This window comes from Cibotium barometz, chromosome 46, assembly GCF_041138505.1.
Source record: "Cibotium barometz isolate CiBa-2024 chromosome 46, ASM4113850v1, whole genome shotgun sequence".
Lineage (NCBI taxonomy): Eukaryota > Viridiplantae > Streptophyta > Polypodiopsida > Cyatheales > Cibotiaceae > Cibotium > Cibotium barometz.
The window spans coordinates 22,224,126-22,247,910 of record NC_141091.1 but is presented as its reverse complement, the minus strand read 5'-3'; the positions used below and the strand labels follow the sequence as shown (position 1 = coordinate 22,247,910).

Below are 23,785 nucleotides of genomic sequence, written 5' to 3'. Positions count from 1 at the left end.
CACACCAAACTCATAATCACTACGGATTAAATGTCAGGGCTTGCAAAATTGAATGTTGTCTGATAGGTAGAGGGGATCATCAAACTACGGATGACCTTGACAACTCACTAGGACTAGTGATGTGCAACTTTTAAGTTACTTCACTCTCCTTGCTTATTCCATACCATCGAACAAATCGGTCCCTCGATTTGAGCAATGTCAACATATTTATGAGTACCTCGATACTCATGGATTGTGGTTCGGTAATTTAAAATGTTGATCTAGAGTATCTTTCACTCGAGGATCTTAATTTTATTAGCAGCTATGTATTAGTAGTGAGTAACTACGTACCCACTATCATCACACTAGTAGCTCCATACTAGTCTGTGAGTAACTCCGTACCCAATGGCGTACCTCCCCCGAGTGGGAGTACTCCCCCGAGTGGGAGTACCATATACAACCATCTATAACAAGATGCTTAAGTCACTTGCTGCTAAGAAGTGACTACACAAATTGACCCCTCCATTGCACATTGCAGTACAATCTCTGGTATTACAACATGAATTTTTGGACGTCCTTATCATAGAGGTCAACTTAAAAACTAGTGCATAGGTCTTGTGGAGTCTCGGCTGACCTAACCACACCACTGGTGACTTCCTACAAAAAATGTGGCGCCGAAGTCACCACCTATGTACTTTAACTCCGTAAAGTACATGGTCTTCATCTATCATCTATGGGAAGTTGTAAAACATTCCTGCGATGGATTTTTATCACCCTAAAATTATTGTGCACTATTTTAGTGTGAAGAGCTTTTTTCCTGGGTACCATGGTTCATCTGTTGCTAAATTCTCCGATTTAACAAAAGATATGTCTGCCTTCGAACACTCCAGTTCAGCCCCAGACTTTGAGTTTACTTCTTAACACTCCGGTTAAGTCAAAACTCACCAGATACAGTAGGATTTACCGCTAAGCTCTCCGGCTTAGCCTCCTATCCTAACTCAGCCCGATTTTATGTACACTACATATGTCGTTTTCGATACTAACAACAACCAGGCTCATCTGGAGTGAGATACTACTCACTATTGCCATGTAAAACCTTATTAAATCCTAGAAATGCTCCACTCATTCCCCAGGGGTCATAAGACTTATAGGGTTTACACGCACATGAACTTTGTAAGCAAAATAGCCTGTCATGCAATATTACAATTGCTTATGTAGGAAAGTAATATATTTTCCAAATTCATATGGTAGCAACTAAAATGTGCTCACAATCGCACACTTATGTTGAACATAGGCAAGACTACGCTTGCAAAATGCTATAGGGCGTCCCCCATGCATGAAACTGTCCAACCAAACTAGTCTTACTGCTAACCTCTAGATTTAGATCACTCCGAAACTAAATCACTTTGTTAGCACTAGTACACCATCATGGTCTTGCTACCTAGAGCTTCTCCGAACTCTGTACTGGGTTTTATCCCAACTTATGGCTATATTTGGTAATTTTCAAAGTTTAAATTTTATCTTGCACACTTTATCACTATAGACAAGTGTACATACAGACCTGCCAAAGAGTCAAGTTACATGCACAAGTCTTGGCATCCCATTCCACCAAGACTACAATCGATTCCGTGAGAATTTGATGTCCCATACCATCAAATTACCACTAAACCAATTGATGTGACATATAAAAAGGCTCTTTCCCCCCTCGAAAGATCACCACAAACTCTCGAGCAGTGGGATGTCGACGCATGGCAATAAAAAGAAGAGAAAACCATGCTAGTAAGTTTAGGAACAGTTCTCTTCGATCAACTTCTATAAGGGCATTGAGCATTACATCTCAAGACTATACCCCTTCAGCTTTACCTTTGATTTCTACAAATCAATCCTAAATCTACTATTATTATCTAGGCGTATGCTAATCCCTCAGATTAGTACTCCTAGATAAACCATTCAATTGAGTACTGCTAGCAGCACTGCTAGCCCCTTTATCCCAAGTAATACACACTTTAGGGATTACTTTTACAAGGTAATCTACGTGACTAAATCAAACTAGTCACTACTCTCTAGGCCCAAGTAGTGACACTATTTTGTTACTACCAACAAGGGCCAGCTTGCCTCTACGGGCCAAGGCTCTCTTGTTGCTACAAACAGTAAGCAACTTGTTTGGACACAAGGCATAACCACATCAAGACTACGCTTGTACATGGTTCTCATTTGGACACAAGGCATAACCACATCAAGACTACGCTTGTACATGGTTCTCATTTGCCAAAGTTTATCACAATCTTCTAGCAACTGTTAAAAGATTGTGAAGGGTTATGAGCACTACGGCTCAATTAGGCTTACCTTGATTTCTCGTGATAAAGCACTTCGTCTAATTTGGGCACAACTGACGCCATTGCCGGTCCTCTTAGCCCAAGTAAAACACACCGCAGTTTTAGATTTACACTATAGCCAAACTACGTGACTTTGATGGTCAATACTAAGTCTATGCTCAGCTTAAATTTAGTCTCTTTGAACCAAATGTGTGATCACCACATGTGCTACCCTCAATTCACTTCGAACTAGGACCAAGTCACTCCGGACTAGACCTGAGTGGTGACACTGCAGAGAAGGTGTGTCTACAGAAGAACACATTTGTTTGTCACTACAAAACAAACACAAATTTGTCCGAACAAAAACTTTAACTCTAGCAAGACGACGTTCGCAAAAGTGGAAATTGAAATCTGGCGAGACTACGCTCCCAGAGTCTTCATAACAAAAATAAAAATGATCGAGAGGCTGTGCCTTGCCGTGATTATTTCTTGCGGGGATTATCCCTCCTCCCCAGCCGAGAGAGAGGATTTGTTTGAATTTAGTTCATTTTTAATTTCATTAAAAATGAATAATGAAATATGTATTAAAAAAATAAATATATTTTTCTTTCTTTTTTCTTTTTTTTTCTCCTCTCTCGCTGGTGGCCGCTGATGGCTGGCCGGCCCCCTGGCTTGGCTGGCGTTGTGGCTGCTTTGGCCGCCGTCGCCCTGGCTGGCCGCCGCCGTTGGCTGGCCGGCGTTGCGCCTGGCTGGCCGCCCCCATGGGGCTTGCCGCCGCCTGGCTGGCTACGTAGGCCGGGTATGGCCTGGCTGGCCACGCAGGCCAGGTCTCACAGGCAAAGGCGCCCCCCCTCTCTCTACACAGGTCGCAAATGCTACGTTCCCTCTCTCTACACACGTCGCAAATGCTACGTCCCCTCTCTCTACACACGTCGCATTTCAGCAACAACGGGCCTGGGCTGGCCTTCACCCCCCCGCCTTACAATCTTCAACGAATCTCTTTCGTAGACAGTGGGGCTGGTGTTCGCCCCCCCCCACACACAAGCTTCAACAAATTTTTGCAGACAATTTCAATGCAGAGAAAGAAAAAAAACAAAACGAAAATTTCTTTTGCTTACCTGCGTTTTTGCTTGCTGTGTGTGACGGGGGGAGAGAGAGAGAGAGAGAGAGAGAGAGAGAGAGAGAGAGAGAGAGAGAGAGAGAGAGAGAGAGAGAGAGAGAGAGTTCTTCCCTTCAAAAATCTCTTGGCCGCCTCCCTCCACACACTCCATTCGAGATAAGGATGAGGAGATGAATGGTCGAAAACCATCGAGTGCCGGTCACGCGCGGACCCTGACGACCTCATCGAACCACGCTCTGATACCAGTGTTAGATATCCGTAACGCCGCTACAGGCGTTACCACAAGAGGGGACGGCCTCTGGCTCACCACCCAGCCATAGAGGAAGAATGAGGATTGCCCCTCATTCCCAAGGCTATATAGTGTGTGGCCTGCCGTCCACACTAGCCTGGCCGCCCATGACTCCGCATGGGCGTCCTCTCCCACTGAACCCCAGACATGGCCATCCGGTCTGGCGTTACAGCCTACGTGACAATATTAGTACATGTGATGTCCGGAAATAGGATGAAGGGAAGATCGCAGTTATTTTAGAACTCGAGAGACTAGAAAGCAAGAAGCATGTCCAAAGATTTATGGGAGACACGAGGTATTATATAAGATTCATATTCATGTATGCGGAGATTGCAAGACCTCTATATGCATTGTTGTTATGTTTCATATGGATTGAAGAATACAAGGAAGCATTCCATAAACTAAAATAAGCTTTGATCTCATTTTTATTTTTGAGAGCACTGAGGCGCTGAGGTGGGATGTTAGCTCTATAGTAATAATTGAGAAGAAGATGTCTTAAAACTCTTTGTGTTCGAGGATGACTACGGTGATATTCTCAACTAAGCTCTTGTAAGAGACACTGGAGGACATTTTCAAGGTGGAAACACTACTCTAAAAGTCCTCTGTTATGTCAGCTTATGGTGGCTTGACACTGTTTGGAGACACTATGGAATATATCAAAAGATGTGACGACTGCGAATCCTTCAAAATATTGCAACAAAGAGATATAACGCCTTTACAACTAAAAGTGTGTCAAACCATTTTGCAAAATGGGTAATGGATTTAGTAGGACTCATTATCCTTGTAGCTAAAAGCATGCTAGTGCAATACATTATTGTGGCTATGTATTATGTAACTAAATGGGATGATGTTAAAACCACAATCAAAGCTCTGAGCTAGGATGACTGCCAAGTTCCTCTATGAAAATGTCATCACTCAATCACAAGTTTTAGATATGCCCTTGAACTCATCAATGATTGAGGGACTCGTTTGTTAAATGAAGGGGTGGAATTTTTATTAGAAGAATTTATGGTTGTCCAAACTGCACATATAAATGGACAAGCATAGATCACGAACAAAGTCTTATGCATGATGCTCTTAAAATAGTAGAAGCTTCTAGGACTGAATGGGAATAAAAACTTGCATCAACATTATGGGCATACCGAACTTTCTACAAAGCTTCAACAGGGATGACACTTTATAAAGTCTTTGGACTTGATGCAATTCTTCATGTATAATTCATGATCTTAACTTTAAGATTAGCCAAAGAAAATGGAATGAATAGGCCATGAGTTGTCTAAACGATTCATTCAGGTTGAGAAATCAGAAGAAGCTTACACTCTCTAGTAGGTATGTATGTAGAAAAGAGGAGGAGGAAAATGTGGTTCGACGTGAACATCGAAACCAAGAGGTTTACGAAAGGGGTCTGGTCCTACTCTACAACCTCAAGAAAAGAAAAATAAAACTCAAGCTAAAAGGAATGGGTCCTTTTAGGATGGATGAAATGACCACATGAGGAGCTATTTGCCTAGAAATACTAGATGGAGTCTAAATGGAAGGATCCATCTAAAAACACTAGATGGAGTTCAAATGGAAGGATTCCTCAATGGAAGCAAAATTAGGAAGTTTTGTGGGCCTCTTCCCTACTACAAGCAACTAGAAGCCATCCAACTTGCTGAGGAGAAAACAATAAAAAAGAGATGGAAAGGAAACAAGTTCAATGAGAAGCCAAGGCTCATGAAGAAAAATCAAAACTGAGGATAGGTTATCATGCTTATCCATATGGCTATAGTGGTTTCTTGGACTTTAAGATAAATTAAAAGAATATAGCCAAACTTGCTATGTTTTATAGAGCAAGAAGGAACTTGATGTCCTACAAGAATTGCATCTCATTAGGCAAACCAATCCTTGTGCCTACAAAGGCTTTAGTAGTTTAGGAATATATAATGAATGTGAAGGACTAGTAAAGATTAATTTTCACATCAACTCCTATCCCATGGAAGGTAGTTTCTTTGTCATGATTACAGAACAATGTGCCAGAGGAAATCATCCTTGGAAGAGGATGACATGACTTCAACATTGACTAGAGGGCACGGACTGGGATCATCAAACTTGAGCAAAGGATGATGATTGTTCTTCTCATTGTTCTTCTCATTGGTCGTAGAAGGGGAACTATGACAAATCTCCTCTCAGAGGAAATCATCCTTTGGAAGAGGATGGATTGTCAAACATGATTGCAAGATTAGATGGCAAGGACTACAACCATCAAACTCAGGCAAAGGATGATGAATGTTCTTCTCCCTTCTTCTTGTAGGGGAACTAGGATAAATCTCCTCTGAGATTAGAGTTTCTCACTCTATTTACAAACATGTCCTACATTGAGTTGGTAAGTACAATCATTTGCAAGCTCCAAGTCTCATCAAAAACCCTATATTCTATAATCCAAATCCCAAAAACCCTATTTTTGGGCATAATCTGTAAGAGACTAGACATTGACATTGGACTCCATCCTTTGTTTAGACATTCCCATCATTTTGCTAAATATGGCTTCTCCTATACTCATTGAGAAGTTTGATGGAGAAAACTTTCACACATGGCAGAAAAAACTGAAATTTGCCTCATGAGAGAAATTCTTTGGCCTTTCATTGAATGGTGAAGATAAGATGCAGCTCAAAAGGGTTTGAAAAATCAATGCTATATGACCTTGATGGAAACCTCATCATGACATTGAAGAACGTACCTAAACCTCCTTCAAGGAAGAGGAGAAGAAGATGAAGAATAAAGCCGAAGGGGATAGCTCCTTCTTCACAAAGAAGTTCTTAGGTAAAAAATATTCTATTTGTGGTAGAAATAACCATGTAGAGAAGGATTGTTACAAGAAGAACCCGTGTAAAATTTAAGGTAGAAATAACCACAATGAGAAGAACTTCCATGTCACCTCTTGTGTCTCTCTTGCTCTTTATGTTCTCTCTCTCTTGTCCTCCTGATCATTTGAGTCTACAAACTTATCATTCATTTATTTACAGTACACATAACTTCATTTAACCTATAATTCAATTATCCCCTACAAGTCCTTTGAGTCTACAAACCTAACACTTCCTTATTCATCTACACAATACACACAATGTCATTACTTTATTAGTTTATTTGACATGTTGAGCATAAACATTGTTTAAACTCTCATTCTTATTTTATTTTAAACCCCATCACGCATCTCTCTCTCTCTCTCTCTCTCTCTCTCTCTATATATATATATATATATATATATATATATATATATATATATATATATATATATATATTCATATGTAAAATAAGATCATGAAATAAACACAAACAATTGTTAAATCCAATCACTTGAATATTTGTAAACAAATATGTTCATTGAACTAGAATGACATGTTCGTCAAGATAGCCTTCACAACCTCCTCTTCCAAATATGTTCATTCTTAATTTGCGGGCTACCATAGTACAATCTCCACATCCTGCATAAAGCTCTACAATCACTTGCCCTTCTTTTCCATGGTGCTTCAAGAGGCTATCCCAAAACTCTTTTCCATGTTGACATCCACCTACAAAAAAAACATTTCTCTAAATTCCACATAATGTATAACACCCATAATTTGGAGTACTCATATGTTTATGCCTTAGCTCACCATGTAGTCCCATCTTGGCATCTTCCCTAGTGCATAGTGGAGCAAGGATCAATGATATAATTAGGTGAAAATGGTTGTGCATGGTTTGTTTTAACTATGCTCAAGAAGGTAGCAGCGATGAGGGTATGCGTCTATACAAAAGTATTAAAAGATTTATTGTAATAGAAAGTGTTGCTCAATGGTAACCTTTTATGAGAATCATAAAAGGTTTATTGTAAAAGTATTAAAAGATTTATTGTAATAGAAAGTGTTGCTCAATGGTAACCTTTTATGAGAATCATAATTACCTCTATGATTAGTGTTACTCACCTCATGTCCAAAAGCTTTTCCAATCGTTGTTGTACACTGAAGATATAATAGGGTGTCCAATACGAAGCCATATTTCTCGGCCTTGCATATCATGGTTCACTTGATACACTATATCAATGACAATAAGGGAGCTAATTGTTGTCAAGGATGGTCTCACAAATCTTGAGCAATAAAGGCTCGTCTCCATCTACGTAACATTGACGTGAAAACATGAGACTTTATGCCTTAGCTTACACAGTAACACATAAGGTTTTATTGTTGATTCCTCTTAATCACTCACATATATAGAGATTCCATGGTGGGATTACATCATCGGGGAAACCATAAATGGAACCTGTTGTGGAAAACCTCACTATAATGCAATCACATCCTATTCTTATTGATACCTTTAATATTGAAAGTTTGATTTGCCTCTTTCACAATGTAACATTTCTTGAAGACGTGCTAGCTCCTCTAGACTCTCTTAGTTTTGAATTGCATGTTCTATCTTCATAGGATCCCCTATAAATGCTCTTACCTTTGTAAAGTATTTGCTACACCATGTTCTATCTTCATAGGATCCCCTATAAATGCTCTTACCTTTGTAAAGTATTTGCTACACCATGTTGATAAAATTTTGTTAAGAACGATATAAAAGACAAACATTACATGTCATTATACATGTGATGTACAATTGATTAGTATGCTTGTGTTCCTACAACAATAGAGGAACTTGCACTTTGATGTTACAATATACTTGGAACAACAACAAGGACTAATGTGTAGCACATATTTTTATTAGTAAAAAAAAAAAATCATCTTACAGATTGTTGGAATTAGGGTTGCAGGAATGCACACTCAACTTCAAGAAGATGAGGAAGCTTGAGCACAACACAGTAGTGTATTATGAGTGCCAAAAATGAAAGATGACAAGCCCTAGAAGATAATGGGCGTATATACAATGCACGGGAAGAAGACACCATTTCAGATTTCTGCAGGCGCAGCAAACTTGCAAAATTCAGATGACCAAAACGTGCATGCCACAGTTTTGCATTTGAAATAGCCTGCGTATCCATAATAGCACATGCTGAATCCTCTACACATTTGCCATCCATATTGAGCTTATACAGCCCTCGACATAGTGAACCAGATGCTACAATGATGTCACCACAAGAGAGATCATGAACAGTACATCTGTCATCCACAAATTTTACAACCAAACCTGTTTTGGCAAATGCGGAGACTGACAGCAGATTCTTTTTGATCCCTGGCACATACAATGCATCAAAAAGTGTAAAGGTGTTGCAATTTGCAACATTCAGCACAATCTGTCCAACTCCTTTAACGGGATAAGAGGAGTTATTGGCACAAGTGACAGTATTCCCTGTGGGAGCAGACTCAAGGAAAGTGAATAAACTGCGCTGCGAGGTGATATGCTTAGTGGCACCACTGTCAAAGTACCATACATCTGAATCTACGGCAGACATACATGTGTCATGCAAAGATGGGTCATAACTGCACTGCGCATTGAATGCCCATTCTGTATCTTGCACAACATTAGCAGATTCATTGTTAGAAGGAGAGGCATCTGCAACAGCCATACCAGCCTCTTTCTTCTTAGCCTCTTTCGCAGCCAGCTTAGGACACGCTTTGATGACATGATCATTTCCCTTACAGTACTTGCAAAATGTCTTCTGTTTTTCACCCTTCTTCTCATCTTTGTCTTCCTTCTTTGGTTGCGCAGCATTTGCAGATTTCTGCTTACTAAAAGAAAAGCCAGCTTTACCTTTCCCGCTTCTCTGACTAGCAACGAAAGCTTGATCTGCGACACGCATAATATTCCTGTTTTGCCTTGACTGGTCTTCTTGCAGCAAAACAGAAACTAACTCCTCAAATGATAAGGCATTGGGATTGCCTTTCATCATCAAGCGAAGAGTGGAAGCAAAACCCTGATAAGAATCTGGTAGACCATTCAAAACAGTCTGCACAAGTGAACTGTCTGACAGGATTTCATCTGCAGAAATGAGTTGCTCTTTGAAATCCTTGATCTTTGTCAAAAAGCTATCCATAGAATCACCTTCGTTCATATGCTCACTCTCCAACTGTTTTCGGAGGTAAGCAACACGAGCCTCATTTCTTGCCTGATACAATGTGGCAAGTACATCCCAAGCATCCTTAGAAGTCCTGCAGGAGCGAATATGTGGGATAATGGTACGTTTGACAGACAGCGCAATCAAGGCATGAGCCTGCGCATCTCTACCATCCCAACGAATCTGCTCTGCTGAAAGTGGTGGTTCTCGAACAGCTGCTACAGCACTTGTGCCTGCACCATCATCAACAGTACCTGTTTCTGATGTGTTTGCAGCATTCCCAGCCACAATAGGACGTGCATCAATACCCTGCACAATGTTCCATAACCCCTTTGCTACCAATACATGTCGCATCATATATGCCCACAATGGATAGTTGGTGCCATCCAACTTATCCTCAGCAGCCAACATGCGGAATACATCATTGTTGTCAGCCATGGCCAATGACTGTACTACTAGATGTAAATGCTATCTGTAAGAGGTAAACCTGTATAAAATCGACCTGTGCTATGTAGCACAGCCCAAAACAGACGAATGGGCACCTGTCCTGCAGATTTTAATCTTGACAGAAAATCTGCACAGCAGGACGATTTTGCCTGCGCAGTACTTGGAATGCAAAAACGGAGGGCGAAATGACTTCAGATCAAAATTCTGAAACGGAGGGCTTTCCCACGGCATATACTAACCTGCAGACGCTCGTGAAACCTCGTCGCAATCGGAGGAGATGAAGCGGCAGGTGCCAGTGATGCTGCCCGGAAGGAGGAAGCCTGCTCTGATACCAATTGTTGGAATTAGGGTTGCTCAAGCTTCCTCATCTTCTTGAAGTTGAGTGTGCATTCCTGCAACCCTAATTCCAACACAGATTTTAAAGTAATGCAATAAAGGCACAAATCCATACTAACCAATAGTTATAGGTGCATGTAGTATATTTGTTGTACCACAAGACAATGTACTTATCGTACCATGAGACACTCCTACAAAGCATACATTTTTTAAGCACATTCATTTCACATATATATTACATAGTCGTTATTATTTATTAAGATCATACCTAGCAAATTCATTTGGATTGATGTCAAAACACCAAGAGTAGGTGGATTATTTTGGGGTAATGGTATATTTGGCACTTTACCTTTAGCCACGCTTATCTGCACCCATAACCAAATATTGTAAGTTAGTAGTCCAACTATTTATTAATGAAAGTAATCAATTATACGATTACAAGAGTGGCTTACCTGTGTTGTAGCATGATCCGCTTCCTCATTTTTTGGTGTTGTCTCAATGGGCTAAATGTCATTCTCGGAATCGCTATCGTTGTACTCTGATGCAATGTCACCATCCTCATCATCTTTGTCAATGAGGGCACCAACCCTCTCTTCCATCACAAATGAGTGCCTACATGCCTACTCATTGCTCAAGGGTATTATAATGGTAATTCCACCATTTGGGTGCCCAAGGCCATGAAAAAAGAATAGCCTTGCCACCAACCTTTGTGTTAGAAGCACACCCACGCCTTCTGGAATGGTGTGAGAAAGAACAACTAGACCACAAGAACCCTCTCCTAAAAATGGTGAAGCCATAAGAACCTACTTGTATTATGAGTAATAAGGGGATGCACCAAGTCACATCACCAGATGTATCAACATCTGGCGAGCTACCGGACAAAGCTTGAGCTTCATCTAACGAGCTACTAGACAAAGCTTTAGCTTTAACAATTGCTCTAGCCACCCCACGACAGAATCAACAGAATGCTCACTCACACAATTCAAACTATTTTCCAATCTACTTTGGGAGTCATTGCCAGAGGTCCTTGAGGCTTAGCAACAGGCATAAGGAAGGGCACCAACACTCATGAAAGGCAAGATGAACAAAATAGGAAGGAATGTTCACGGTGATTTTTCTTATATAGTCACACTGTGAGTATCTCGGGTTTTTCTCATATAGTCACAAAATAGGTAGGAATGTTCACGGTGATTTTTATTATATAGTCACACTGTGAGTATCTCTGGTTTTTCTCATATATAGTCACAAAATAGGTAGGAATATTCACAGTGATTTTTCCTATATAGTCACACAGTGAGTATCTCAGGTTTTCCTCATATAGTCATACCGTGAGTATCTCAGGTTTTTCACGCCCAATAGAGTCACTAAAAAAGGATCATGAATAACTTCACACAAGTGAGGGGAAAAATCAAGGACACTCCAAAGCATGATATTCAGAAAATCAGTTGGCGTGGAAAACCAGTGCACATATTCACGTCGTGAAAAACTCTTTCATGCCCACAAAGTTGGCTCAAACAACATTAGGTATCATTTCTAGATCTTCACAATGATTAGGTGAATCATAAAATCACCTCACAAGCGGGAAATGCAAAAGTTCATTCAACGTGAAAAATGAGTGAAAACTCACAATTGTGACAGTATCTCGAGTTTTTCACACTGATTTTTTTTTCTTCCTAAAAGTAACGGATATCATACCTAGCCTATCCAAAAATCACTTGAACCACAAGATAACCTCAAAAGAAGAAAATTGAGAAGTTCTGATGTGAATAACCAATCAAAGTTCACAGTCGAGTATTTGGAGTTTTTTACATCCAAAAAAGGTGGTTCAAAGGCAATGTAAATCATATCAAGGTCTTTACAATGATCAGGTACTTCAAAAAATCAGCTCAAAGACATGAAATTCAAATGTTTTTTTAAATGTGAAAAACTAGTAGATATTCATGATCATGAATACACCCAAGACTTATAAGTGGTCCATTGCTTATACAATGCTTAACATCATATTACATGCATGAATTTCATTCATAGGGAATTCATTCTAGCTTATTGCCACAGACTCTTGAAGCGAAATTACCATAATTATTATGTCGGACCATTGCCCGTCCAAGTTATAGACTTTTGGATATATCATTGTTTTATAGATTGATCATACATTCTTTTGGTGCCTGTGTCTTTGCTATTTGATGCAAAATTATTGTGATAACTCCTCTTAACCCCAAAATGGGTTAACATTTTCCCCTTCTTGCATACTTGTGTGAGTGATTGTGGTGTGTTGAGTGTGCATGCTAGATAGCTTGAGTGAGAGAGTGATTGAGGTAGAGTAGAGTGGAGGATGGTTCAAGCTTGCTAGCTTAAGAATTACCGTAAGAAGGGTTGTCATGGAAGATTGAGAGTAGAGAAAGGAAGAGAAATGGACACCCCTCCCTTTTGTCTCTCCTATTGGAACTTCCACAATCCAAGATAAGTGGTTTTCGCTATCCTATGAAGGTTCTTTGACATGAACTATAATGAGCCATCAAGCACTTTCCTTGGGATAAGCTAGAGCAAAATCTTTAATCCATTCAAAGTATTGAGAATTGTGTGATGTTGAACGATTTATATGTCATGTGTCATCTCCTTAACATGTTCCTTGACCCATTAATTAGAAGAGTTGCCAAATTTGGTCTCATCAACCAAATAAAAGGTAGGGTGTAAAGATTCATCTTTTTTTTTTTGGGTATTGCGAGGAGGTTCATTTCTTTATATTCCACACCTTATAGAGTGCGAGAGGTTGGGAGAAAAAGGTGAAGAGAACGCAAGGGGGGGGTGCTATTGAACCCCCATGCCTAACTTCTAAAGTCAAAGCCCTTTAGATTCTTGTATGGCCTCACTTATATTTAGATTCAACTTGTATGGCCTCACTTATATGGAGCAAGGAGCAGTGCACTAGGAAGTTCTTTTTTGAATATAGCAATCTAGAGGTGGACAACTCAATAGTGATTTTCTCGTGCATTGGCTTTATTTTCGATTATCTCCTAACTATGCCAAAACTTTTACAGAAACATGGTGCCCACGACATGAGCTCTTCGATACAATGAGACATACACAAGAAGAAAATGGAATCATAAATTCAAGAATGCAATGCATCGTCAAGCTAAGCCTATTAGAATCTCAAAAAATTGTGTGTGTGTGAGAGAGAGCGTACATAGGTGTGTGTGCATATGTATTATGTAGTACGAGTGCGCATGTATGTAGATAGGTATCTAGGTATGGTACATATGAATGTATGAAGCAACATTCTAGATGCTTTAAGGACCCATAAACCTATGTAGCAATGAGAAAATAAACCAGCCTTATTGCATTCTACACCTTTACATTTTGAAAAGTATCTTCCACTTTTGCACTTGAGATTTTTAGTTATTGAACTTGTAAATTTTTAGAATACTCAAGAACCTTCACTTTTGCCAAGTGAAGGTTTTCCACCATTTTTAGAGGGTCATTTTCACATATTGCATAACCCAATCTTCCACTTTTGCACTTGAGATTTTTAGTTATTGAACTTGTAAATTTTTAGAATACTCAAGAACCTTCACTTTTGCCAAGTGAAGGTTTTCCACCATTTTTAGAGGGTCATTTTCACACTCTGCATAACCCACTACCAACCTAATCAACCAAACAACTAAGATCATGGTCGAGCCTCCACCTCTTTCCATGGAGATATGGTAATTTTCCCAAATCAACCTCCTTCAGTGGAGATCTAAGAAGTAGACAACGCTCTTGTAGATACAAGCATGCATGTTGGTAAAGGGCAAGCAATGGACATGCTAGATTGCCTAGCTACAACCTGCACATTCTCTCTGTGCACGGGACCCAAGGTTGTTTTTGTATGACGTACGACGACTTATCATACAGAATACCGTACGACACAATACCGTACATACTCGTACAGATTTTTTTAGAGAATTTTTTTTTTCAAAAATAAAATTTTTCCCAAAAAAATTATTATTTTTGGTAGGTAATGGTCTTTTTTTTGCTTATCTATGGCTGTTTGAGCTTCCTCTGTACTATGATGCTTCCCTCCTTTCTAAAATACTCCATATCTGGACTTGGAAATACCTAAGTTTATAAGTATTTTTTTAAAACACCGTATTTTATCGTACGATAAGAAAAAAATTTATATTGTACCATATTTTCCCGTACGGTGTCGTATCATACGAACCGTACGGTATCGTATCATACGAACCGTACGGTATCATACCTGACAACTATGTGGGGACCCATAAGATGTGTAGAGACCTTTGTATTACTATTCTCCTACCAGCTTTGATAGCCTTAGACACCTCTAAATCCAAGTATATGATATACTACGGATTTGTTCATTAGCATTGAGGTAGGGTTGACAAAGTGAACAAATACATTCATTTGAATCGACTGGTGTGTGCAAGTTAGCGTTCCACTTATGATCTCATGGGGCACTTCCACTACACATAGTGGTTGATGGACATGCTCATCCCATTCTGTGATACATGTAACAAAATTCATTACAAGAAGGTTTTCTAGGAACCTCTTAACTGTACATAATTTTGCTACAATGCTTTTTGAAAAGAGACAGAGATGCAAAACACCCATCATAGGCCATGTACAGTAGTGCTCTATACGTGAAAATTACCAAGCATTCCTGTTGTCAGGTTCTTCAGGAACGACCAGAATGTCACCTGCCAAGAGACAAAATTACTGATGTCAAGAGAGGAATGCTGTGTGAAAACGACACCACAGGCAACCCAGCAATGTCTGGCCCTGGGCTGCTCCAACATGGTACCAAGTGGAGACGGAGGAGTAACACTTATTCATAAGCTTGTTGTGCCCAACCCACAAGGCATGTGGCATGATTATCTAAATGCCAGGCCACATGTAACACTACACACAAACCCACTCGATGGGTTTTGCCCACAGCACTTTGCAGCGTGCTCGCAACAAAAGCTGTATTAAGTGCAATAACAATCCACAACCGGTTTAATGACAAACACATCAAACAGCAGCCAGCTGGTCAAATTTCATGTTTACCAGCATATATCAGGTCCGGATTTGCAATTCCATTTGCATTCTGGATAGTGCGAATTGGAACACCATACTTCCGCGAAAGTGACCATAGTGTATTTCCCTGAAACAGATGGTCAATACAAAATCAGGTGTGAAACTATGATTCATCCTTAATTTGGACAGCATTTGCCATCATGAGCTCATAGGATACCATGCACCCATGACACAACAAGCATCCATAAACTTGATTTTACACATATCACATACCCATTGAATCGGATGCGTACGCGGTATCCATAGGACCTGCCCAGTAGCAATGTTAACTGGATTAAGTATGCTGTTGGCCTGGAAGCAAGCGCATACACACCATAGTTATAGGATGAAGTGGCTGCTTGTATGAGGCAACATAAGAAAGATACATCATACCTGACTGTCACTGGATGCAAATGTTTTCATGACATAAGGGATCAATTTCTACTAGGGTGGGGGGCCAACTTAGTGACATCTACGTACTCTTGACAAATTATTTCTTTTTTTGCTGTGCGTGTTTTTGCAAGATGGCTAGAATGTAAATTTGAAAAGTCAAAATCTAAAAATAATTGGAACTACTAAAACCCAGTGACCCCATAAAGTCACACCACGGGGGTAATTTTGCAGCAGCAAAGAGCCAATAATGTGATGGGTTTTTGATGATGATGTTGCAACACAGCTGCAAAAATGCAACATTACTGGAGTGGAAGCTTGAAATTTTGAGAGTGTGGGTGAGACAATGTGAGGGTGAGATGTCAGGATTCCGATTGCCTTGTTTTACTGGCCCCTCTACCCTGAGGTTGGATACAAAACCATCCTAGACGTCAACAGGGCACTGGATGCACAGATTTCATGGCATATAAAGGATAATTTCTACTGTGGAGGAAGCCAGGTATGCTTATCAAAACGCAAAATTGAAGATGAAGGCTACCTCCATCAGAACTTCTGGATATGTTGCATATTTGTCGGCAACTTCAAACAAGTCCTCATCAGGTAGCACTTTATGGTAAAAGTTTCCTCTAGCCTCTGTTCCACACGGACATAGACACCATTGTGAAGATACATTCTCAAAAGACATCCACAGCATAAATTTAGGATGTATGAAAAGAGGAGGGCCAAGATCAATGCCACATTAAGGTGGAGATTAATTACATGTGAAGGACTTAGATTATAACAAATGGAGGGCTGAGATTTTGAGATTCCAAACATGCCTTTCTTTTCTTTGACTGGTTGTAGAAGCTTTTCATGGGCTTTTCTCCATCTCACATAACGCCAAGGGTGGGGCCTGTGTAGCTCAAATAATGTATTAAATATAAATAACCTGATTAAGGTAGTGTGGCATCAGCATACCGACAAAGTAAAAAATGTTGCCCGCTATCTTACTTGGTATCCAACTCCATGGCTGTTTGCTTTGTAGCTTTAGAGGGCTCTGAAACAGCTGAACCCTGTGAAAGAAGGCAAAGTAGATGTCAGCTATATATATGGAGTCCACACGTATCTCTCTCTCTCTCTAGTCCAGACGCAATGCCCACCTTGGGGGGGAAAATATCCACAGCCTAGGGTCAATGTGTAGGCCCAGCCGGGCGTGCAGTGACAGACTCAACCATGTGTCCAAGAGATAAAGTTATAGAGAGAGAGGGGAGGAGAGAAGGGAATACGGATCTTGCACAGTACACCACATTGTGCGGGGAACAGTGCTCAGGCCGTACACGGGGCAGAGGCGGCTCCTATACTTAAAAGGGGCGCTGCAGACTGAAACGGCGCAGGCTCTTCAGGGCAACAAAGAGGGCAGAAGCGGCATTATGCAGGAGGTGCTGCTGGGCAGAGCACTGCAGGCTGTTCACAGAGCAGAGATGGGTGAGGTAGCACAGCCAGACGATAGGCAAGGAGGCGGCGCAGCTGTGGGCAGAGGCAGCGCTGCTGCAGGTGTAGGTGGTTCTGCTGAACAGAATCTCAGCCGCCGCCAGCACCAGCACTAAGCCATCAGCTCCAGCATTTTAGTCATTGACGCTGTCAGAAGGAGGGGTTGCCGTGTGAAACTATATATATATTTACCACCTTGGTGTGAACCACCCCTTGGGATTGCTTTTGTCCGGATTGAGTGCAAAGAGCCTTGTGGAAATTTGGGAACATCAGTTCGATTCATTGGATTTTGGTACCAGCCCAGTGTAAGTCTCTTGTGGGTCATCCTCGTGGTGAGCTCGGCATCACTTATCTTGTGCCTCGACATCGACTCGGCCCGATCTCGACGTCGACACTTTTGTTTGATATTGTATTCATTTGTGTATTCGTCCTGACTTGAAAAAGCCCGTGGATTGTTCCTGAAATAAATTCCTGAAGAGGGGACAGGGCCTGTTCCCCGCTCAGCATGGTGACAGGTGTGAAACCCCTATTCCCATCTATCTCTCCCCCTTCTCTCTCTCTATCTACACAATGAAATTCAACATCCCATGTCAATCCCCAGCAGAAGCAGCAACTCAGTTCAATACACATCTGTCACGTGGGCAGTGGCAGTTAGCTGAACACCTCTCGCCTGTATTACACCTCAACCTTGGCACCCTAGTGCTGCTCAGCAAGTCAGTTCAATACACATATGTCACGTGGGCAGTGGCAGTTAGCTGAACACCTCTCGCCTGTATTACACCTCAACCTTGACACCCTAGTGCTGCTTAACGTTGGCTTGTGCCCACAGCATAGACAATTTCCTACCCAAGCCTGACCCATTCAGCTCAGTGGCAGCTCTTGCACACATGATCCCTACTGCTAGCAGAAAGGCCGTGTGGTAGTAGCAAAGGTAGGAACAGAGGTGCAGTGCTCAACGCAGCAGAGCAGCACCACAATGGAGTAAGTGGAGTGAGAGAAAACTACCTGAGAATTACTAGTAGGAGGATTACCGGATGGATGATACAAGGAGGACGAGGATAGTGTAGCGAAGGCCACATCAACAATTGAGTGGAACATGACAGCTACAGCAAGGCTTGAACAAAGAGGTAATAATGCTTTGATCATTTACAAAACAAAAGCTAACAAGATTGAAGTTCTTAAGCAGTGAAACAAACTCATGGGCACAAAACCATGGTTAGCAGAAGGGTCTAGGCAGTTCACAAAGAAGACAAATGGGTAACGTTCTGTGATGGACAAGCCCTCCTTAAGGGTTTTTGAAGGCCAAAATCTGTCAAGCCTTCACTTGTGGTAACAGATATTCCACCTGAAAACACAGCCTCACAAGTTGATCAAGAGGGTTTTTGGAGTTTTAAGACCTCATGGTCTTATGGATCACTTTTCCCTTTAGCATGTTGATAAATCTCTCTCTCTCTCTCTCTCTCTCTCTCTCTCAAAATTGTGGGTAGTCTTCCCCTACCCTAAGGTTCTTGTGTGTGTGTGTGTGTGGGGCAGTGCAAATTTCCAGATTCTAGCAATGCATTGGGTTTATTAGCACTGTTAAAGAATTTAGCTTATACGTGTGGATGCCTACTGGTTGTGAAGATTTGGAATTAAACTGTACTAGGACCCCATGTTTCAGAATTTCTGATGAAGCTTTGAATTATGTATTTCTTTCTTGCACATTGATTTCTGATGAATCAAATTCTGTAGCAATGTACACACACACACACACACACACACACACAGTGAGCGAGAGGGAGAGATAGAGAGAGACTTACAGATGATGTTGAAGAAGGCGAACGCGACGGTGAAGGTTGGGGCTCCCCGCGCCAGAACTGAAGGGACTGCTGCAGGGCTGCTCGATTCAAGTCGTTCTCGCGTGCTTTGATCATCGTGCGCGAGAAGGATTGATTGGGTTTCCTTCAGCTTGACAATAGGCCCTCAAGTCGCGCACCCACAAGCTTGAATGCAGAGAATTTTGCCCTAGAATTCACAGAGAAAAAGCTTCGCAAGGTGCATAGAAATGGGGTTAAATGGGTCGCGAATACAAGGAATAGTAAACGTGTGGCAGACAGTGAGTGCTCGGTGGGGACTTAAACCCTTGCTGCCACTAGTACCTTAAGGCTCAGCCTCAAAATTGTATCCTTAAGGCTCGGCCTCAAAAAATGTAAAACCCTTTATCGAGACTTTGGATCATTTTTGTGTGTGTGTGTGTGTGTGTGTATATTGCTAACAATAATGCCATTCACGCTAGTGCTAACAATAATTAATTTAATTATTGTGGCCCTAAGGTTTTCTTCTCTCGTTTTTACAGATGTAGACTACATCGAACACACGCACAGCAAAAAAAAAAGATGGATTTTTTTAAATTAAAAATGTTCATCCTCTCTCTCATCGCAAAAAAAAAACTTGGATTCCTTAGCACGATATGTCTTCCTCTCTCTCCCTTTCTCTCTTACGCAGAGGTTCAAAACGTAACACATAAGTTATCTCTCTCTGCTCTCAGATCAAATCACAAGCACGCATAAATTATCTCTCTCTTTCATCACATTCCCTCTCTCTCTCTTTGCTCGATCGCTCTGGGGCTAGTGTGCCCAGTCTAAAAATGGGACGCACTAGGCTTTTATAGCCTGCATGGAAGTCACTTTATGCAAGAACGTTATAAAAAAAAGACCTTAATCAAAGGTTCGAGCACTCACTAATTAATTAATTAATGAAAAGAATTTGGCACCCATATTTGGGGGGGCACTTAGCAAGTAAATGTTCATGGGTGGTAGAGATTTCTCAAGTTTCTCGTACTCGACCCGATGGCATCAGAGATCATGTCCCACCTCTCTATTGCAAAAAAAGGACTAGCATAATTATCTATCGTGGAATTTTCTACTAAAGGGAGGTTTGAGAGCTTAATACAGGTGAAGCTAGGCCATCGTTTATCATAGTGGATGAAAAACAACATCGAGGTTGTTAAATTTTGTGCTGCCCCAGTTTGCCCGAACCGCAACTCGATGATTGGTTATATTCAAGTTATAGATATGCCAATGGAAGCATGGAATGTTTTGGCTAGTATTTATGAAACTAGCACAAAGGCAAGGAAATTGCAATTAATGTAGGAGCTTTATGATGTCAAAAGGGAAGTATGTTACATCTTGAAAATCAAAGTTTATCAAAGATTTTACAGTGAGATCAACTTGGCTCTATTGGTGAAGTTGTGATCAACTTGGCTCACACTTCAAAGTTTATGAGCTTTGTCATATGTATGTGAGGCATGCCAATTTGGTAAGCAAGAAAGGCTTCCATTTATGCATAGTCTAAGAAAGTGACATATGGATACTGTGAGAAGGATCTTAGGGTATGTCAAAGGTAGGCTTACACTACAAAAGAGATGCTACATTAGCTTTACTTTGGATATCCAAGGTTATGTAAATGATGCGGATGATAGAAGATCTACTTCGGGTTTTATATTCTCTTTTGCGTCTTCTTGCGGAATGGGTAGGAAATTCCAATGATCGAAGATTTACTTTAGACATCTAAGGTTATGTAAATGATGCGGATGATAGAAGATCTACTTAGGGTTTTATGTTCTCTTTTGTATCTTCTAATGGATAGTTTCTTAGAATTCTAAGAAGAAATCCACTGTTATAGAAGAATGTCTTACATTACAAAAGAGATGGTACATTGGATATATAAGGTTATGTAGATGTGGAGCAAGCAATTCCAATGATAGAAGATCTACTTGCAACTTTATGTCCACCTTTGGATCTTCTAGTGTAGTATTTTCTTAGATTTCTAAGAAGCAATACACAATTGCTTTGTCAAGTACATAATAAGAATATAGAGATATAGCCATGGAAACTTGTGAGATTATGTGTTTGGAAAAATTGTGTGATGATTTTTCTATTACTTTCCACACAATCTGATTGCATTATATGTGGTCTATCTTGTTGGATCATAATCCAACTTTTCATGCTAGAATAAAGGGTGTGGAGGCACATTATCACTTCATCATCTAAGGGATTGCATCATGAACTTAAAGTTTGTCTCAAGTTTGTGAAGACAAAAAAACAAGTTGTAGATATCTATATAAAGGCATTATTGAAGGATACATTTGAAGATTTATGATCTCATCTTGGTGTGAATGAGATGTACTTTAGCTTGAGGGGGAGTGTTGAAAAGCAAGTTTTTTCTTATCTCACATATATAGCACAAATTCTGTGCTTTTAGAGGTTGATATCTTAGGATCTCATGCATATAAAAGAGCTTCCTTTTGTACATAATAGAGATAGCCTTACCTTGCCTTCTTCAAGTTTTCAGAGTCCCCATCATTTGTTTGTCTCAGTGAGTTTTGGTTATTAGTTCTCTCTCTTAGCTTGTATGCTTAACACTTGGTGTATGCATTGAGCTTCTCTAAGTCGAAGGGAACTATGACAATTGGCAACACCCAATTGGTATACTCAATTTCATATAAAAATATCACATCAAGTAGTTTTTTGTATCTTTATTATACTTTTGGTTGGTTTTGTAGGGACCATGAGCTACTTGCTTATAGTAAATCAAATCCTTGACTGAAATTTTATGTTGTCGTCCAAAATTCTAGGTACTTAGAGCTATGTGGATTATGCCTAGGAATCCTTGCCATTTTCCCATAGAATTTATGGTCACATCATCTTTAGCCGGATCGGGTGGAGCATGTCAAGTTTGGGAACCTTAAGTTCATTTCAATGTCAAGTTTGCTGCATCCACACAAACTAATAATGTGTTAGTAGTTGCCTAAAAGGCTATGACAACTCTTCAAATTTCTCCAGTAGATGCTAGTACGGATAGAATTACCTTGATACGTCCTCCCCCAAGTTAGCTCCCAAGCTAGCTTAGAATCTAGTAAGGAAAATGTGAAATCAAATGAAGAAGAGTCATCCCTCTACCATGGCATACTCACCTACTTTATCCCTATAGTTTTCACCTCGTCCACTACATCCATATGATGGTACTAGATGCTCAAGTTATCAATGATTGTTTGCTCATGCATCTAGTCTATGTGCTCATCACTCATCACTCTTCAATTTTTTTTCATCATCACTACTTACACTACTTTGTGTCCTAGCTGTGGTGTTTAAGCTATGTTGAAAATTGCCATATATATTGTGCCCTATGTATTAGGATTGACCGTGATGGCCCTCTCATGGTTTTAAAGTTAGACCAAATTTTTATCCTAGGCATGAATCACCATTATAGTCCTAAACCAAGGCCTTCCTAGAATTGCATCAAGGTTGTTTATCAAAGTTGGAGGGAGCTTGGAACGTGGTACCACAATGAGAATAGTGAATTTGAGGCTTGTTATCCTTACTAATGTTAGATTTCATGGTGGATTGAGCAAGATCCTAATCAAGAGGATTAATCATGATGAATGGAGATGAAGAGTGATTAGGGTTAAGCATGCATGATTAATCAAGAGCTCAGTATAATGACAAATTTGTAGAGAGTGGAGAAAGATTTATAAATATTCATTAGATGGCAGCCTGTAAATAAGTTGTGCATAAAAGTGATTAAGAGATAATCACATCCACCTAATCCAATAAAAGTGATTAAGAGATAATCACATCCACCTAATCCAATAAAAAAGAGCACCCATTGCCTAAATGGAGTGCAACCTAAGATTCCTTCCACACAAATTATGGCTATCCTAGAGGTGTAGTTATGCCCAGAAACCTTGTACCAATCAAGGCCTTTAGACCATAGAATCATATGCCCCATATCCCCAATGTCACATGATATTTTGGTGTATTATTTTAACACCCTCCCTCAACAAAATACTTGTAGCTACTATGATGTTAATGCTAGCTCTAGTTACTATATATAATGACTATTCAAATGCCCATAGGTCTTACTTATGGAGGTATACAATGCCAGTCACTTAGGAGATAGAGGAGTGATCCTAACAGGTAAGGTGGTCTAGAAAGCCCAACAATCCTCAATAAAATTAGCCTTAGCTAAGGCCTCTGCTTCATTACTCTCTTCTTCTTCTTCTTCACTGGAATCTGTAAGACACGCTTTGTTTCAATAGAAGCAGTCCTTCTCTTCATGATTTGACTTTCCACAGAAGTTGTAAGACTTCTTTGGAAACTCTTTCTTCTGCTGGAATCTGTAAGACACGCTTTTTATGCTTTGTTTCAATAGAAGCAATCCTTCTCTTCATGATTTGACTTTCCACAGAAGTTGTAAGACTTCTTTGGAAACTCTTTCTTCTGCTGTGAAACCTTGAAGGGTACCTTTGTCTTCTTGAACCCCCCTTTGTTGAAGAAGGCTTCTTCTATAAGCCCTTGTCACTATGTGACTTTGTTGCCCTTATCAAGTAATAA

At 40.3% G+C, this 23,785-nt stretch overlaps 1 protein-coding gene and 1 long non-coding RNA gene across 2 annotated transcripts; both read right to left on the bottom strand.

Moving 5' to 3' along the window:
- Nucleotides 1-7,030: 7,030 nt before the first annotated feature.
- On the bottom strand, nt 7,031-13,156 carry LOC147611996 (uncharacterized). The gene is made up of 3 exons (XR_015263697.1): nt 10,768-13,156; nt 7,648-7,834; nt 7,031-7,254 (listed from the first exon to the last, which is right to left on the bottom strand). It is a non-coding gene; the product is annotated as an uncharacterized LOC147611996 (long non-coding RNA).
- A 1,842-nt stretch (nt 13,157-14,998) lies between these two features.
- On the bottom strand, nt 14,999-19,464 carry LOC147611995 (uncharacterized). Its single transcript, XM_086783851.1, has 7 exons — nt 19,211-19,464; nt 16,932-16,993; nt 16,760-16,833; nt 16,480-16,574; nt 15,786-15,863; nt 15,543-15,639; nt 14,999-15,193 (listed from the first exon to the last, which is right to left on the bottom strand). The coding sequence occupies exons 1-7, from the start codon at nt 19,322-19,324 to the stop codon at nt 15,144-15,146; spliced, it is 570 nt and encodes a 189-aa protein (XP_086639977.1). The 5' UTR covers nt 19,325-19,464; the 3' UTR covers nt 14,999-15,143.
- Between the last annotated feature and the right edge of the window lie 4,321 nt (nt 19,465-23,785).

Excerpts from the sequence above, each read along its gene's own strand:
- LOC147611995 (XM_086783851.1), bottom strand. The coding sequence starts at position 19,324 with ATGATCAAAGCACGCGAGAACGACTTGAATCGAGCAGCCCTGCAGCAG. Across the intron at positions 16,994-19,210 it reads CGCCTTCTTCAACATCATCT|GGTTCAGCTGTTTCAGAGCC; the intron begins GTAAGTCTCTCT and ends CTTCTTTCACAG. Across the intron at positions 16,575-16,759 it reads ACCAGTCAAAGAAAAGAAAG|AGGCTAGAGGAAACTTTTAC; the intron begins GCATGTTTGGAA and ends CGTGTGGAACAG.